The 15,588-nt window shown below is 44.1% G+C and overlaps 1 protein-coding gene across 2 annotated transcripts; it reads right to left on the bottom strand.

Annotated features, from left to right (window-relative positions):
• Positions 1 to 1,993: 1,993 nt before the first annotated feature.
• On the bottom strand, positions 1,994 to 15,232 carry LOC122921657 (bifunctional peptidase and (3S)-lysyl hydroxylase Jmjd7-like). Of its 2 annotated transcripts, none has more exons than XM_044271811.1 (8): positions 15,165 to 15,232; positions 13,196 to 13,349; positions 11,837 to 12,090; positions 9,951 to 10,007; positions 7,524 to 7,619; positions 6,991 to 7,067; positions 3,906 to 4,065; positions 1,994 to 2,718 (listed from the first exon to the last, which is right to left on the bottom strand). In XM_044271811.1, exons 1-8 carry the CDS (start codon positions 15,226 to 15,228, stop codon positions 2,630 to 2,632), a joined length of 951 nt encoding a protein of 316 aa, XP_044127746.1. In that variant the 5' UTR covers positions 15,229 to 15,232; the 3' UTR covers positions 1,994 to 2,629. The 2 variants fall into 2 exon arrangements, with proteins under 2 accessions (XP_044127746.1, XP_044127747.1); XM_044271812.1 differs by having other exon boundaries at positions 15,172 to 15,219.
• Between the last annotated feature and the right edge of the window lie 356 nt (positions 15,233 to 15,588).

The raw sequence follows: 15,588 nt of genomic DNA, 5'->3' as shown, positions 1-15,588 counted from the left end.
CACTCCCTGTAAGTACCAGAAATAATATTAATATGGTGTTACTCTCCTCTTAAATTTTATTGGTAATTTAATATTTTTGGTAGATTACTGTATGCAACAATCTGCCTGCTATACTTGGTCAGTATTCCTATGCCTACCCCATACCCTAAGTTTATTTAGTAGTTAGATGATGCATCTTCGGGCACTTTACCCACTAGTTAATTATCTTTATTGATTACTCCATTTACTGTATTGATCCGTTATTGTATTTGGTGTCCTTTTTCAAACACTCAAAAATCTTTGAAACTAAAAATTCTTTTCAGTAGAACTGGGTGGGCTTTTGCAGTCAAAAAATCTTCACACCGTGGTGACGTTAAAATGTGAACACAAGAAACCACGCCTAAGTATTGAGAATTCAGACTGCAGTATTTCACTGTCTTTGGTCTACGAAATGAACTTCTAAGGGCTGTTTCACACGAGCGGATGCCGTGCGTGACATCCGCTCCGTGAAAGAGTGCCAAGACCCGATGCAGACTGCAGAAGCACGGAGCATTAACATGACTGATAATGCTCCGCGCCTCTCTGTGATCTCTTTACTACGAAATCACAGTGAGATAAAGTTGTCACTGTGATTTCGTAGTAAAGAGATCACAGAGAGGCGCGGAGCATTATCAGTCATGTTAATGCTCCGTGCTTCTGCAGTTCGCATCGGGTCTTGGCACTCTTTCACGGAGCGGATATCACGCACGGCATCCGCTCGTGTGAAACAGCCCGAAATCATCCATGTTGAAGCACAGCCTTGAACTTTGAGAGGTTTTCTTGGGATTTTTATATTGATGGCCTCTCCTTAGGATAGGTCATTAGTATCAGATCGGCGGAGGTCCAACTCCCGGTACCCCCCTAGTCAACTGTTGTGCAGTAGCTGTGGAACTACAATGCTCCGTCCACTGTGTAGTGCGGACAGAACTCGTCAGCCTAAGCTCCCATTGAAGTGAAATGGAGCAGCTTTGCAGTAATCAGCTCCATGCACTACACACTGGACGGTGCGATTTAGTTCCAGCAACCGATCCACTGTAGAACGGCTGATTGGTGGGCATGCATGAAGTGTGACCCAGACAAATCTGATACTGATGATCTACAGAACCCCTTTAACTCACAAAAACATTTATACTACTCTGATTTAATAATATATTTCAAGTCTTTTCAATGTATTAAAAGTGGGTGCCCCCCAAAAAAATAAAAAAATACACTAAACAGTAAGCTAAACAGCAAAAGTAAACCGATATGCAGCCCCATCCTTCAGGCTATTTGAAAGAATGTACAGGGAGTCAGGACAGGATAGGTTACCACGCAGAATTTGTTGCAGAAATTTCTGTGACTAGAACATAAGTTCTATTCTTCTGCATGGGGTTGTTTTTGCAGTCCCATTCAGATGTTGGAGTTGATTTTTTTATTTCTACAACAAATCTGCCATGTGTAAATATTTGCTTACGAGGTAGTTTTAGTTTTGTAAGGGAATTGACTATTTTACAGTCTATTTACCCATTTATCTGTGCAATTAGACCTTTATGCAACCTTTTGTGTCCTAGAGCTGATCCTCATTGAACCCCTGTAGTGAAGGGGTTGTCTGCCTTTTTTGTATATGGATGACCATATCAGGATAGGTCATCAATATCAAAATAGCTGTTTAAAGAGAAAGCAGCACTCGTATGAGCGCTGCCTTCTCTTCACTTTTTCCCTGCTCGCCATCGCAACTGCAGCGGTGATTAGGCGCAATTACAACTATGCCGTCCCATTCTGTTAAAAGGGACGGCTTCTTCCTATTCAAAAAGCTGATCGGCGGGGATGCCTAAAGTCGGCACACCGCTGATTTGATATTGATGATCTATCCCGAGGATAGGTCATCACACACACACACACACATATATATATTTAAAAAAAAGCAGACAACCCCTTTAACTAGAGATGAGATCGATGTCAAGAGGATTGGTGCCCGCTATTTTCCCGCAAAAGATCCATACATTTTTGAAGAGAACACATTCTTAAAAGGGGGATACAAACTCATCAACCCTTTAAATATGAAATATTAAAAGGTATTTATATAGGACATAAGGAATGTAATATAACATCCTTGGCAATAAAGAGAAACGCAAAAAATAAATTAAATGGTCACCCATACGTCATTTCAGAAGGAAAGCAAAGCAGAAATCACTCTCACAAGTGCCTACTAGGACATGGATTCACCGACTTCAGAGCATCCACCTCACCGCAACAGTACTCCGCTGGGGTAAGTCACTGTTTCTTCATTTACCCCCTACAGTGAAGTGGGAGTTTTATTACAGTCCGGGATCATTATTGTACCACTGAGTGCTAGTTTTATCATACCTTGTTCTCTGTTATAAACACTGGCAATAAAGCACCGTTCCCAGAATCTTGACTGTATATTCGTATTTTGGAAAAGTAACTCCCAGGACATTGAGGCAACAGAATAGCTGCCATTTGACTTCATATTAATATTTCAATGTTTAGATGTACTTCTTCCACACTTGTTTGCTTGTCCCTCACATCTGCGTGGGTCTAGAGGCACCTTTCTCATGCCAGGCAGATATTTAGTTATTTTTTGACACCCATTTTAATGTTGATGGTCCATTCATGAATTTCCTGCAGCTTTAGTGAGAGAATCCAGTAGTTGAAAATAATGGTATTTGATGTCGTATTCCATGTCGTACCAGTAATTCACTGTGTAAAAAAAAGACAACCATTAAGTAACCTCTAGGGGAGGGGTCAGCAACCTTCGGCACACCAGCTACTGTGAAACTACAACTCCCAGCATGCAAACATTCTCGGCTGTTTTTCAAACTCCCACAGAAGCGAATGAAGCATTCTGAGAGTTGTAGTTTCTGAACAGCTGGACATTGCTGCTCCCTGCTCTAGGGGTATGTTCACACATGACATGTTGCAAAAACATCTGCACCAAGTCTGTTGCATGTGAACATCCCCTTAGGCCTCTTTCAGATGAGCATGTCCTGTGCTGAAATCATGGTCCGTGTATGAGCGCGATTCCCTGTTATGGACGCTGCTCGTTTCACAGGAGCGCACAACATTATACTGATTTATAATGCTGTGTGTCTCTGTATGACCTGTATCTACTATCATTATAATCCAGTAGATACAAGTCATGCAGAGACACACAGCAAATCAGTATAACGCTGTGTGCTCCTTGCCAAACACACACATGGAACGTGATTTCCGCACAGGACACACTCGTCTGAAACTAGACTTAACATGCTCCTCTGCGGCTGCCAAAGTGCTTTGCAACCTGCCACATGACTATGGATCAAAGAGCAAGAGAACATTATAGGGCAGTTAAACCCAAAGCTGTAGTTTTAGTGCTCTATAGGTCTGTGTAGTCTTTTCACTTGTGAATTGTTGTTTAAAGGGGTTGTCCAGGTTCAGAGCTGAACCCGGACATATCCCCATTTTTTATCCAGGTAGCCCCCCCTGACTTGAGCATCGGAGCAGTTCATGCGCTAAATGGCGCAGGGCAAAAGCATTTTATGGAATTCCGGTGACATACCGGGCTCTCCATGGGGCTGCCAGGCGGAGGCTTCCATCCAGCAGTGAGCCCAGTGACGTCACCGGCACTGATGAGCCTGTAAATGGCTAGGGCAGCTCTAAAGCCCACCCTTCAGAGCCGGTGAGGTCACCAAACACACTGCTGGGCGGAAGCTTTTGCCCGGCAGTGTGTTATTGTAAATAAAAGAGCGCTTGCCCTGCGCGATCCAGCGCAGGGCAAAGTAGAGCATCAGAGCATGATATGCTCCGATGCTAACATCAGGAGGACTGCCTGTGTGAAATTATGGGCATGTCCGGGTTCAGCTCTGAACCCGGACAACCCCTTTAAGAACATGCATACAATATCTCACCTGCTATACAACCATGGGACTGGCGGACATGATGAAACCAAAGAGATGGGAGATACAGCATTTCCCCAGCCTTCACAGTCACATGAAGAGGCCTCGTTTCGCCGTATGATGGATACAGACTTAAATCTGGCTCCAGCGGGTCAACAGGAATCCAGGGCACCTAAAGAACAGCAATACCCAGACAGCTGTCAACCAGTCATACATGAACCCACAGTCAATACAGTGGCACAGATTTACTAACACTATAGATGGCAAACAGACAGAAACTTAGATCATCAGCGTCTGATCTGTGGGGGTCCATCACCCGGGATCTCCGCTGCCTCCTCAAAATTTACCAAGAAGAGACCAGTACATTGTATAGCGGCTGTGCTTGGCATCGCAGCTCAGCACTATTCACTTGAATGGGACTGAGCTGCGTGTAGCCCACGTTACAGATGATTGAGATATCACTGGCCTAGGGTAAGCTGCGAGAAAGCCTCCTCAAACAGCCGATTGCTGGGGGTCCTGGGTGTCAGATCTGTACTGATGCCTTATCCTGAGGATAGGTCATCAGTATAGGACTGTAGGAAAACCCCTTTAAGACTGAAGAGCAGGACTAGATAAATTACTGTGGACTTTAGCCCCTATAGGGGCATCAAGTTCATATCGTAAACTCTCTTTGTAGCCAGGCAATAAAAACTTTCATAGACGTCAAAAGAAATCCCATAAAGTCAGACACCTGCAGCAAATTTCCTTGGATTATTTGTCCAGTCTTGATTTAGGGGTTACATATTTTGAAGTAATTTGCTAGTAATGCAATCTCCAGAACTCCCATAAAAATGAATGGAGCAGCTGCACTCATGCCTGACTGGCCAGTCTGTTAATTTTGGGGGGCTCCACAGTATACAGGTTCCCGTTCTAGTGATTGGCAAGGATCCCAGTGGTGAGACCCAAACTGATCTAATCATTTTCCCTAGCCACATATTAATATAACTGGATTATACCTTAGCATAACTGTGTAATGGAGCACTTAAAGGGGTTCTCCGGGAATTAAGAAAAATACGTAAATATTACTTTACTATAAATATTTTCCCAAGTACCTTTCATTAGTTAGAATGGCTCATTTTGTCTAGGGAGCAAGGAGAAACAAAATGGCCGTTGTCCTATTAGTACATACAAAACCTGTCCTAATCACACAGGAGGACAAATTACTTCACAACACAGAGGTAAAGCGCTGCCTCATCCTCCTCTCCTACTTGTGAGGGATTATGATCCTGAATACAGATGAGAATATCTTTAGCTGAATCTCTGTGGGAATGGAGTTCATGAGGAGACATGAAGTACAGAGGACGGACAGGACAGACTGTGGTAATGTGGGGCTGTGGTAATGGAGACTGTAAACAAGTACTGCTGCTCATTAGCCACATCTGCTCGTGAACTCAATTCCAACAGAGATTCAGCTAAAGATCTTATCTGTATTCAGGATCATAATCCCTGACAAGCAGAGCAAAGAGGAGGATGAGGCGGCTCTTTACCTCAGTGTTGTAAAGTAACTTGTCCTCCTGTGTGATTAGGACAGGTTTGGTGTGTACCAATAGGATGGCAGCCATTTTATTTCCTCTAATGACTGCTCCCCAGACAAAATGAGCCATTATACCTAATGAAAGGTATTTGAGAATATATTTATCATGAAGTAATATTTAAAGTATTTTCATTTTCTTAATTCCCGGAGAACCCCTTTAATAACCAGTAGATTACACAATATGAAATTCTATAAATATAAAGGGTAAATGGCTTGCCACTTATAAAATCATAGTAATTCATATGGATATGCAGCACAGATTGGTAATACTTACTGTGATTTGTGTTTGTGCTCTACTCTACAATTTTCTTGTATATGAATATGCATGATCAGGACTACAATTGTTTCTTTTTTCCAAATTTTTTTTTCTTGTGTTATTAATGCTTAGAAGAGCTTTAGACCCACTATACTCAGAGGTTTAAGGAGGTTACCCTATGATCACCCCCCCCATGCCAGAGCCCCTCGTAAAGATTATACTTACCACTGCATTTCCCTGAACCTCCCTATTTCCCAACGTGTAGCTCCAGTATATTCCACTGTACGGTTATAAAGTGGCATTCGTCATCCATATGCTCCCATAACATAAAAAAAAGCGTGCAGTATAGGCTTTTTTACCTGTATGTATGTATGTATGTATGTATGTATGTAATAGCGCAGCAGACTAAGCCACTTCATACAGCAAAACGATACAAAATCACACCAACGTATACCGGCACAGTGGAGACCAAAAGGACACTTTTGGCCTCTATCGGATGGAGACCCATTTTCATGGCAAGTGGACACGAATAATGCAGACCAGAAATTCTGCGGTTTTGCCACTTCAGCACCAGCAATGTTAGAAATCTATTAGGGTGAATAGTACTTTACACTGTCCCTGCTGCCCTGTGCTTTGTGCACACAGCAGCAGGGAGCTTACCATGGCAGCCAGGACTTCAGAAGTGTCTAGACTGCCATGGTAACCGATCGGAGCCTCGCAATTTTATGCTCTGATCAGAAGGCAGAGGGAGCCACATCCCTCTGCCGAAGGCCCTTGCAGACGAGCGTGTGTCACGCTCCGGACAAGCAGCATAGCTCCCGGGCTAACCTCCCAGCACTGACGGGGGTCTCATAGCATTATACTTATTTATGATGCTATGTAACCCTTACAGTTCTGGAATGTATTTGATAACACTAACAGTATTATGTCAGGGTCATCTAATACATTCCAGAACTGTAACGGTTACCTAGCATCATAAATCAATATACTGCTATGTGACCCCTGTCAGTGCTGGGAGGTCAGGCCGGGAGTTGCGCTGCGGACTCGCAGCGTGACACACGCTCGTCTGCAAGAGGCCTAACTCCACAGGTGCTGGAATCATTGCAGCCGGATGCCAGCTGTATCACTGCAGCATCCCACTCCTTACATTACCTCAACCACTATGACGTACCGGTACTGGCACCTACTAATTTGTTGATATTCGAGGACTAAGCAAGTAGCCCCGTATCCTCCTGGAGATGCAAGTAAGTATCAGCTCTATGACTTACCTTGTCTGTAGACTCCTGCTCTCTAACCTCAAATGTCCCGTCTTCATTAACTTTATACGTGGCAGGTTGGTACATTTCTAAAAAAGATTGACAAAACTTCTAAGCATCACTGTCACATTCTTTATAAGAAAAGGAAAATTAGGTCATACAAGATGTTCTGCATATAACAGGACACATTTCTAGTACTGAGCCACACCATTCCAATGCACAAACAAAAAGATGACTGAATATGGACTCCATGGTACCAATAGGATAACGCCCATAATATCACAGCGACACAAAGACAAACCTCTCACTGCATTGTGGAAAAGACAACAATGGTAGGTTGTGCAGTTTTGGCTGAAGCGTTAAAGCGTCCCAACATAATGCTTCCACAAAGAGAAAGTCAACGATTCCCATGTAACCACCTTAGCATCATATAAAAGAAAAAAAATTATTTGACCTTTTGCTTACCGCCGCACATCATGGTAAGCAAATATCTGTAACCCGACGTATAAAAGCGGCTGATAGATTTGTGTTTAGACTGGACATACCATAAGGTATAAAAGGGCGGTCACTTGGCGGGTGAAGAATAAAATGCTTCTCTCCTGAAATGACGCAGTATAGGTTCTCATAGTGATCTTTGTGCACTGGAAGATAGGAAATTTGCTCTGTCAGCTAAATTATTTATGTCAAAATAACAACAACAACACATAGAAATTAATGAGCATGTAAAAAAAAAATAAAAAAAATTATATATATACATACACACACAGTTCGAGTCAGACTTTGCGGCCATGGCTGCATCTAAATAGCCAAACTGTTTCGGTTGCCCACTGCTGTGGGTGGTTGTGAACGGGTGCAAGATAAACATCACACCCACCAAAAGCAAGATCACACCAGCAAATGTGTTTCTATACATTACACAATATTATTATAGCTGCTTTCTATATTTTAAGATTCAGGCTCTGAGCTGAGATCTTGGGAACTGGCACAGTACAGGGTGCATACTCATATTTACAGATACGTCAACCTGTATGTATGCAGTTTGAGTGGGGCTTGGGCAATGTAAATGGCAAACCTGATTAAACCCTTCCTGCTGCTCCACTGCAAAATTACAACGGCGAGGGAGGATTTAAAGATGGCATCCGCTCGCAATTGCAGCAGGCACCATAGCCGCCAGGTGCCTTCAGTTTTAAACAGCAGGCACCTGGGACTAATGTATGCGATTGACGATAATGTCGATCGCATACATTTAATCCCTCAGATTCAATAATCAAATGTGACCACAGCATCTGGGAGGTTAAAAACCGGTTGCACGCGCTCCGGGCTGTGTACCGGTTCCCCCTAGCGAGGATCAGGGGATCCGGAGTGTGTGTCTGTGGCAGCCTCTCTCCTCCTGAGTGACACGAGGCTGGCGCACACTAGTTCATAGGAACATAGTGTAACTCTTATAGACTCCAATGCTAATGCATTGGAGTCTATGAGAGGAGCAATCTACTGATTGCTTGTTAGAGTTCCCTATATGAACTATTAAAAAGTATAAAAAAAACATATACATATGTTGTATTGTTTTAATAGTACTGACCTAGAGAATAAAAGTAACAGGTCAGTTTTACTGCATAGTGTACTCCATAAAAACAAAACCCATAAAACTTTGAATTATGTTTTTTTTTTTTATAATTCCACCCCATTTGGAATTTTTTCCCTGCTTTCCACTACATTCTATGCAACCGTAAATGGTGTCACCAGAAAGTACAACTTGTCCCACAAAAAGATAAGGTCTCATACAGCTATGCGAATGGAAAAATAAAAAAAGTACAGCTTTGAGAGGGCTGGTAGTAATATATATATTTGTGTTAGCAGCAGCTATTGCTAATTGCCACCTTGAGATTTAGCATGGCTGTCATAGCTGATCCGGGACGGCTCTTACTGGGAGTAGTCATAGTGTTGGGTGGGTGACTACTCCCCATGTTCCAGGCCGGGTTTTGCCAGGCACAAAAACCAGTGGATTTACCTCCCTCTGACAGTGGAGCTCAGTAGTCTGTGTGCTGTGAACTGAGGGCTGTGCTGGAATTTGAGGTTTGAGCCGGGCTGCAGGACTCAGGCCCCTCTAAAAGGCAAACGGGCCGCTTATGGACTTGATGAGGCTGAACTGCTAACAGGGTATGAATTAACACCCAGGAGAAAAGGTGACTTATTGTTTATGGACTTTCCCTGTGTGTGAACAAACACCAAGCCACCTGCGTTTTGTGATACACCTTATCTGCATTTTGTTATACACCAATGTGTGAATAAACACCGTTGTTTGATTCAAGAACTGAGTACTTTGCCTCTATACTGCATCCACTAGTCCTAACTACCAGAGTGAATCCCTACAATATATATATATGTGCAAATGAGGCTAGTAAGGAGCCCAAGGGGCTGTTACCCATGTTTCAGGAGCCCACCCACGCCCACTGTGAAGGAGCCCAGCACCGCGTCCTCCGAATCTCCTCCTTGCTCCCCCGACGTCACACAGAGAGCCGTAATGTTAGTGTCAGTATAGTGTTCCTTCCCTGTGCTGGCATCAGCCTCAGGGAATAAACTGCGCATGCGCGAGATTACAGCGCTCTAACTGTATGATGTCGGGGGAGCAAGGAGGAGATTCGGAGGATGCGGGGCGGTGCTGGACTCCTGAAACGTTGGTAACAGCCCCTTGGACTCCTTACTAGCCTCATTTGTATATATATATATATATATATATATATATATATATATATATAATTTATTTATTTTTTTACTGAATAAAAGCACTCAGAGCTATGGGAATTGTAAATTGTGGACTTGCTAGTGGCGATCTCCGCTCTATAGGCTAAACCTAGCTGACAGAATCCCTTTAACGCCACTTTTATGGTGCAAGGGAAAGTCCCCCCCATGTGTCCCCTGTAAATGCTTATACCATTGAACCCCTGTAACAGCACTAATGTGTGTATACTCACAGGAGGTTATTGCTGCAGATTCTCCAAGCCAGAAATTCACAGCATCGGGACGCTTCCCTGTTCCAATAAGAAAAAAAAAAAAAAAGCTTTCTCCATTTAACATTCGAAATTATTAGAAAAAATTTATAAAAAAAAAAAAAAAAAAATCACAAATAATTTCCTTCACTTTATTCAGGAAAGAAAATAAAGTTTTCCTAGTAACCACATTAGGACAGAGCTGTTCCTCCTACAGTGGATGTCATTACTAGGGTTTCTGTAGATTACTGCGCTTTAAAGGCCCCGTATTTTTGTGTGTCCAGCTGACATTCTAAGGCTTCATGCACACGTATGTATTTTGCGGTCCTCAAAATGCGGATCCATTGTTTATGAACTGAAATACAGATACAGGTGCACCGGCGAACTACGTAGGCTTGTCTAGTGTAGCGGCTAGCAGCAGCACCATTACTCCACCATTGCAGGGGGTAATGCTGAAGCCTGCTGAATGCCAGTACTATGTAGGCTGGTCAGATATGGCATCAGAAGATGAATAGGTTTGACTCATAAGAGGCCAGTGACTCAGCAAGTACTCCTGTCTGTTGAAGGGGGACTGGGACTGCCCAGTAGCCTAGGGACACACGGCAAGCAATGGCACCAATGCTGCCCCATGAAAGGGGCTGCGCAGGTTTCTTGCTACCTATATCGCATATATCGACGGTGCAATAAATCCACCAGGTGCACGCAAAGAGTGGCTGACTACAATTTACAATAGCTATGAACAAGGCCTTGGACTGAACGCATAAGTGAAACATAGCAGTGGAAGACAGGTCGCCAGCATACCCCCGGGCACCGCTTGACCACCAGCAGCAATGTTGGATGACAGAATAAGGGGAGCATAGCACGTGGAGAGGCAGCGAGGTCTCAAGAAGTTATCAGAGGCTCCGCTGCCCATACTGCTTCGGAGCTGACTGGCTCCACTCCCGCAGGGTCCACCACCCGATGTAGGGGAGAAGGGCAAGAGTAAAATAAATGTGGGGCCCAGAGGGCCCACCAAAACTTGCCTGGCCGGAGGTCTGAATTAAGAGTCCTGGCTAGTGTTCCCGAGAGGTAAATAGTAGGTGCAGAAAGGGAAAAGCCTGAAGCACTGCACAGCAGAAGAGCCAAGCTAAAACTGGCTGAGGCAACCTTTCCCAGGGAGGAGAAGTACGTGAAGGGGATCCCCAACACCCATAGGGGTCCTAGATGGCTACACCAGATAACATTCCAAGAAAAAGGAAAGGGGGTCCATCATATCTGTTTTTAATGCAAGTAAGGTATTGTCTGCCTCCTACAGACACTAAGCTAAAACTGATTAGCTCAGTGTCTGCAGGAGTGGTATAGCTAGAAAGAAGGGCCAACACTTTTCTTCTTCATTTAGTGATGCCCCCTAGTCTCAGCTGCAACCCCCACGGTTAACTGTGTCCCCCAAAGAGACAAAACATAAATGCTTTCTTTTTTGCTGTATAGAATAGTGCTGTTCTATCCAGGGGCATCTAGTAAAAAAAAATAAAGGTGTGTATAAAATATATATATATATATATATATATATATATATATATATATATATATACACACACACACACACACACCATAAGTTGGTTGGGAGAGAATGAGAAATGTAAAGGAAGGGCTTCTACTTCTCCTTCCTGCTCAATCCACTTCTGGTTTGGCTAAAAAAAAAATGCATCAAAACCTGCCACAAGAACTTTTACAAAAAGCTGTTTGACACCACCCTATCTCCTACCAAGGCAGGCGGGACTTCACAACAGCCGGGGGGCCACTGGATTTCAGGGTGCAGGGCATTAAGACCATAGTAAAACACCTTTGTCTACATTTCTTAACACAACTGACCAAACAAAACGGCATTTTACCTAGTGCTTCACTCATCCATGGAATGTGACTCTCCACGTCTCCAATGAGCTCAGGAAATTCTTCTGTAAGGTTTGAGCACTGTTTCTGGATGTAGAAGACTCCAGGAGAAGTTGTTCTCTGTTCTATAATATCCAGAAAATCAGCAAATGTCATTGTTCTTTCTTCCGGCATAACAAACCTGTTGTCGTACACTGCATCCGCATAGCCATTGGGGGTGACGGCGACACTTATAGCCTTGGATCCAACACATTTCCTTTATGTAAAAAACAAAGCGAAGGACATAAGTCAGTATGGATCTTCACTAATCATTCAGTTCATTTCTACACCGTGCAGGTTTCTAGACTTTGGCCATATGCATTACGGGTCTGTGCCTGGATGCTACATCAGCTTGCTTATGGTTTCCAAAGTCATTTCTATATTACAAGTCATTTCTATATTGCGCAGCGTAGAACAAACAGGTTAAGGGAATCTGTCACCTATCTGAGGGAAGCAACAAACTATTGACAGAGACCCCAATTCAGACGCAGGGTCAATTACTTTTTTTTTTAAAGAGGCTCTTTTACCCAGATCAACCCTACCCTACCATATAGCCTGGTAGGGTTGATCCAGCTGAGTAAAACAATACCAGTATACATCACTGAACCCGGAGGTGTTGGCGCAGGCAGCTCTGATGTAGCCCGCACCGCCACTTCTGGGTGCAGTGTTATGACAGCGCGTGTGCACTGTACATCTTCACTTATCAGGAAGAAGATGAGCAAACATCAGTCTACAAAGGGATTGCGGAGGCTCGGGATACAGCGCTAGACCACAGAGGTCTAGTGCAGTCAATCTAATGGTCAGGGGGGCGCGATTAAAAGCAGAGGGGCGTCATAGTAATACCGCCTCCTGGTGCTTGAATGTCTCGTTTGCATAATTTCATATTATAAGTTAATATTTCTCTGGAACCGTAGTACTGATGGACATAAGAAAGGTATCGTCTTACTCAGCTGGATCAACCCCACCAGGCTATATGCAGAGCCTCTTTAAGTTTTTGAAGTCGTATTCTGACTAAAGACATCTAAAAAAATGTATAAGATGGCTGCAAGCACTGACCGAAATCAGGATGTTTCTGCTTAACAGCAGCGGTCATAGTCAGGGCCTTCCACCAGTGTCACTCACCATGGAGGGGCATCACAACGGCCAGGGTGATGAAGATGTTGGCCGTGACTGGACAGTGAAACCAGAGGAAGATCCAGCAGGTGGTGACTTGTCATTTTTGACATGATTTATAATCCTGGCAAAGTTACCACTACGCAAAAAAACTAGAACTATGACCTATAACCTATACCTGAAATATATTAGAACTACAGCTCCCGTACCGGAGATAATCTAACGTCCACTTGTGCAGTGCCGGCCAGTTGGTGAAGGCATTGCGTATTATACACGGCCGGTTCGGACACAGCCATTCCCTATGAAACTGCAGAGGAGATGGCGGCTCTTCCAGATATGGGACACAGTCCGTTCCATGAAGATCTGCAGACAGAAGAACATATTTGTCATTTCATCATTTCTGAAAAAGGAAAATTATACAAAAGATTTCCGATTACTGTCATTGAACAGCATTCATTATATACAGTATATTAGGCAGACCTGAAGCAGCTGAGAGTTTGCTACAATTGCACTCAATCTAGTAAATCCTCTGTGAGCTACACCCTGGACTGGGAGGCGGCAGCACCACGGGAAGCTCGGCTGAGCTGTCCATAACTGTCCATACATGAGCACATCTCCCATCATTGTAGTATATGGAAGTTACAGAAAGAAGCATGCTTGCTTCCACAGACAATATTACATATAACGGAAATGCACAGACTGGGGCGGCCAGATAGCTTCTACAGCTAAATGGGAGTGCCAGGCTCTAATTCTCCCAATATATCCATCTTTCAGGCATTTATGGCATACCTAATGGATATGCCATTGAAGGGGTTGACTCTTCTCTCCATTAATGTCAGATAAGGCTATGTCTACACGACGACATTTGTCGCGCAACATTTTGTTGCACTAATGTCGCGCTACAATTTTTATAATGGCAGTCTATGGTGTCGCACTGCAACATGCTGCGACTGCGACGCAACAGTCGCAGAAAATCCATTTGAGATGGATTTTTCTGCGACTGTTGCGTCGCAGTATGTTGCATGTTGCAGTGCGACACCATAGACTGCCATTATAAAAATTGTAGCGCGACACTGGTGCAACAAAATGTTGCGCTACAAATGTTGCAGTGTAGTTGGGCCCTATCTGTCGTGCGACTTATTGTCGCGCGACAAATGTCGTCGTGTAGACCTAGCCCAAGTGCAGGACCCGCACCTATCTCCAGAATGAGCACCATGCAAGCCCTTGCTGCCATGGTCAGCTCCCTGCTGCTGTGTGTACTATGCACAGGGCAGCAGGGACAGTGTGAGGTCCTATTCACCCTGATAGAGAGCTATCAGGGTGAAAAGGACAAGGGATTAAAAGATCCCAGGTTCTAGCCCCCAAAGGGGGCTAATAGTTATTTAAGAAAAAGAAAAAAAAAAAGTACCAAAATATGAAGTTTCAATCTCCCCCTTTCCCAATTTTACATATAAAAGATATAAACAATAAATAAACATACCACATATGAAAAGTCCCAACTATTAAAATATAAAAAAATATCTTCTATGCTGTGAACTCCGCACCAGAAAAAACAAAAACAAAAAAAAAAACACGCTATTCGCCATTTTTTTTGTCAACTTGTTCCCCCCCCAAAATAGGATAGGACTGTTCAAATATGGGCCGGGACGTTCCATAAAATGCGGAATGCACGTGGCTTTTTTGGCGTTTTATTTTTCGCATGGTATAGTGTATCGCAATACTTTTTTATGGTATCGAAATCGAATCAAAATGTTGGTATCGTGAAAACCCTACATTGTATAGTGGTTGAGTATTCCCATTTACTTCAGCTGCACAAAGACCGTGTGACCAATGGACGCGATTAGGGATGAGCGAATCGACTTCGGATGAAAAAAGGGAATGCCAAACCACCAGCTACCTGATACTGATGATCTATCCTTATAAGAATAGGTCATCAATACTTTAGTCCCTGAAAACACCTTTACAACCACTAGGGGGCTCTCACTGCATACTTGTTTATACAGAATCGACTAAATACATATGCAGTCAGCGCCCCCTAGTGGCGGCAGGAGAGTACACATGCATATAACTTATCTGCCTGACGTGCAGGATCCTATTCACTGCCAATGTCCTGCGATATTAACCGCTCCTAGTACCTACGGCATGCAGCGTGCACACAGAACACAGCGGGTCACTCACCGCGTACCTCCTCGGAGAAGCCCCGCAGACATCTCCGCACCGTGCCCTCTGCCGGCGCCGCCATTATCCTTCCGGTACATGGAGCTGCCAAAGTCACGTGACGTGTCAGCGAGAACCCGAGCTCACAGCTGGCGCCACCTATACTACAGCGCCACCTACCGGGCCAAAGACAGAAGCTCACGGACCTCAGCGCACCTTCTCCCACCGGCGCATGTGGGAAGCCTGTGGCCCCTGATTCCCGGGCTGTGGCTGAGGGGCCCCCTCTGCTCTTGCAGACTGTAGGTGACAGGCCGGGCGCTCTGCTTAGTAATTACCTGTCAAGGTAAAGTCCGGGTCTTGCATTGTATTGGCCGGCATGTATTATACTCTGGTTTATAGCAGTATGTTATTGTCTGCCCAGGGGCGCCCCTAGCCTTTCTGCTCC

The sequence above is a fragment of the Bufo gargarizans genome, chromosome 11, assembly GCF_014858855.1.
Source record: "Bufo gargarizans isolate SCDJY-AF-19 chromosome 11, ASM1485885v1, whole genome shotgun sequence".
Taxonomy (NCBI): Eukaryota; Metazoa; Chordata; class Amphibia; order Anura; family Bufonidae; genus Bufo; species Bufo gargarizans.
The sequence above is the reverse complement of the archived record's forward strand: the minus strand, read 5'-3'. Positions and strand labels throughout refer to the sequence as shown.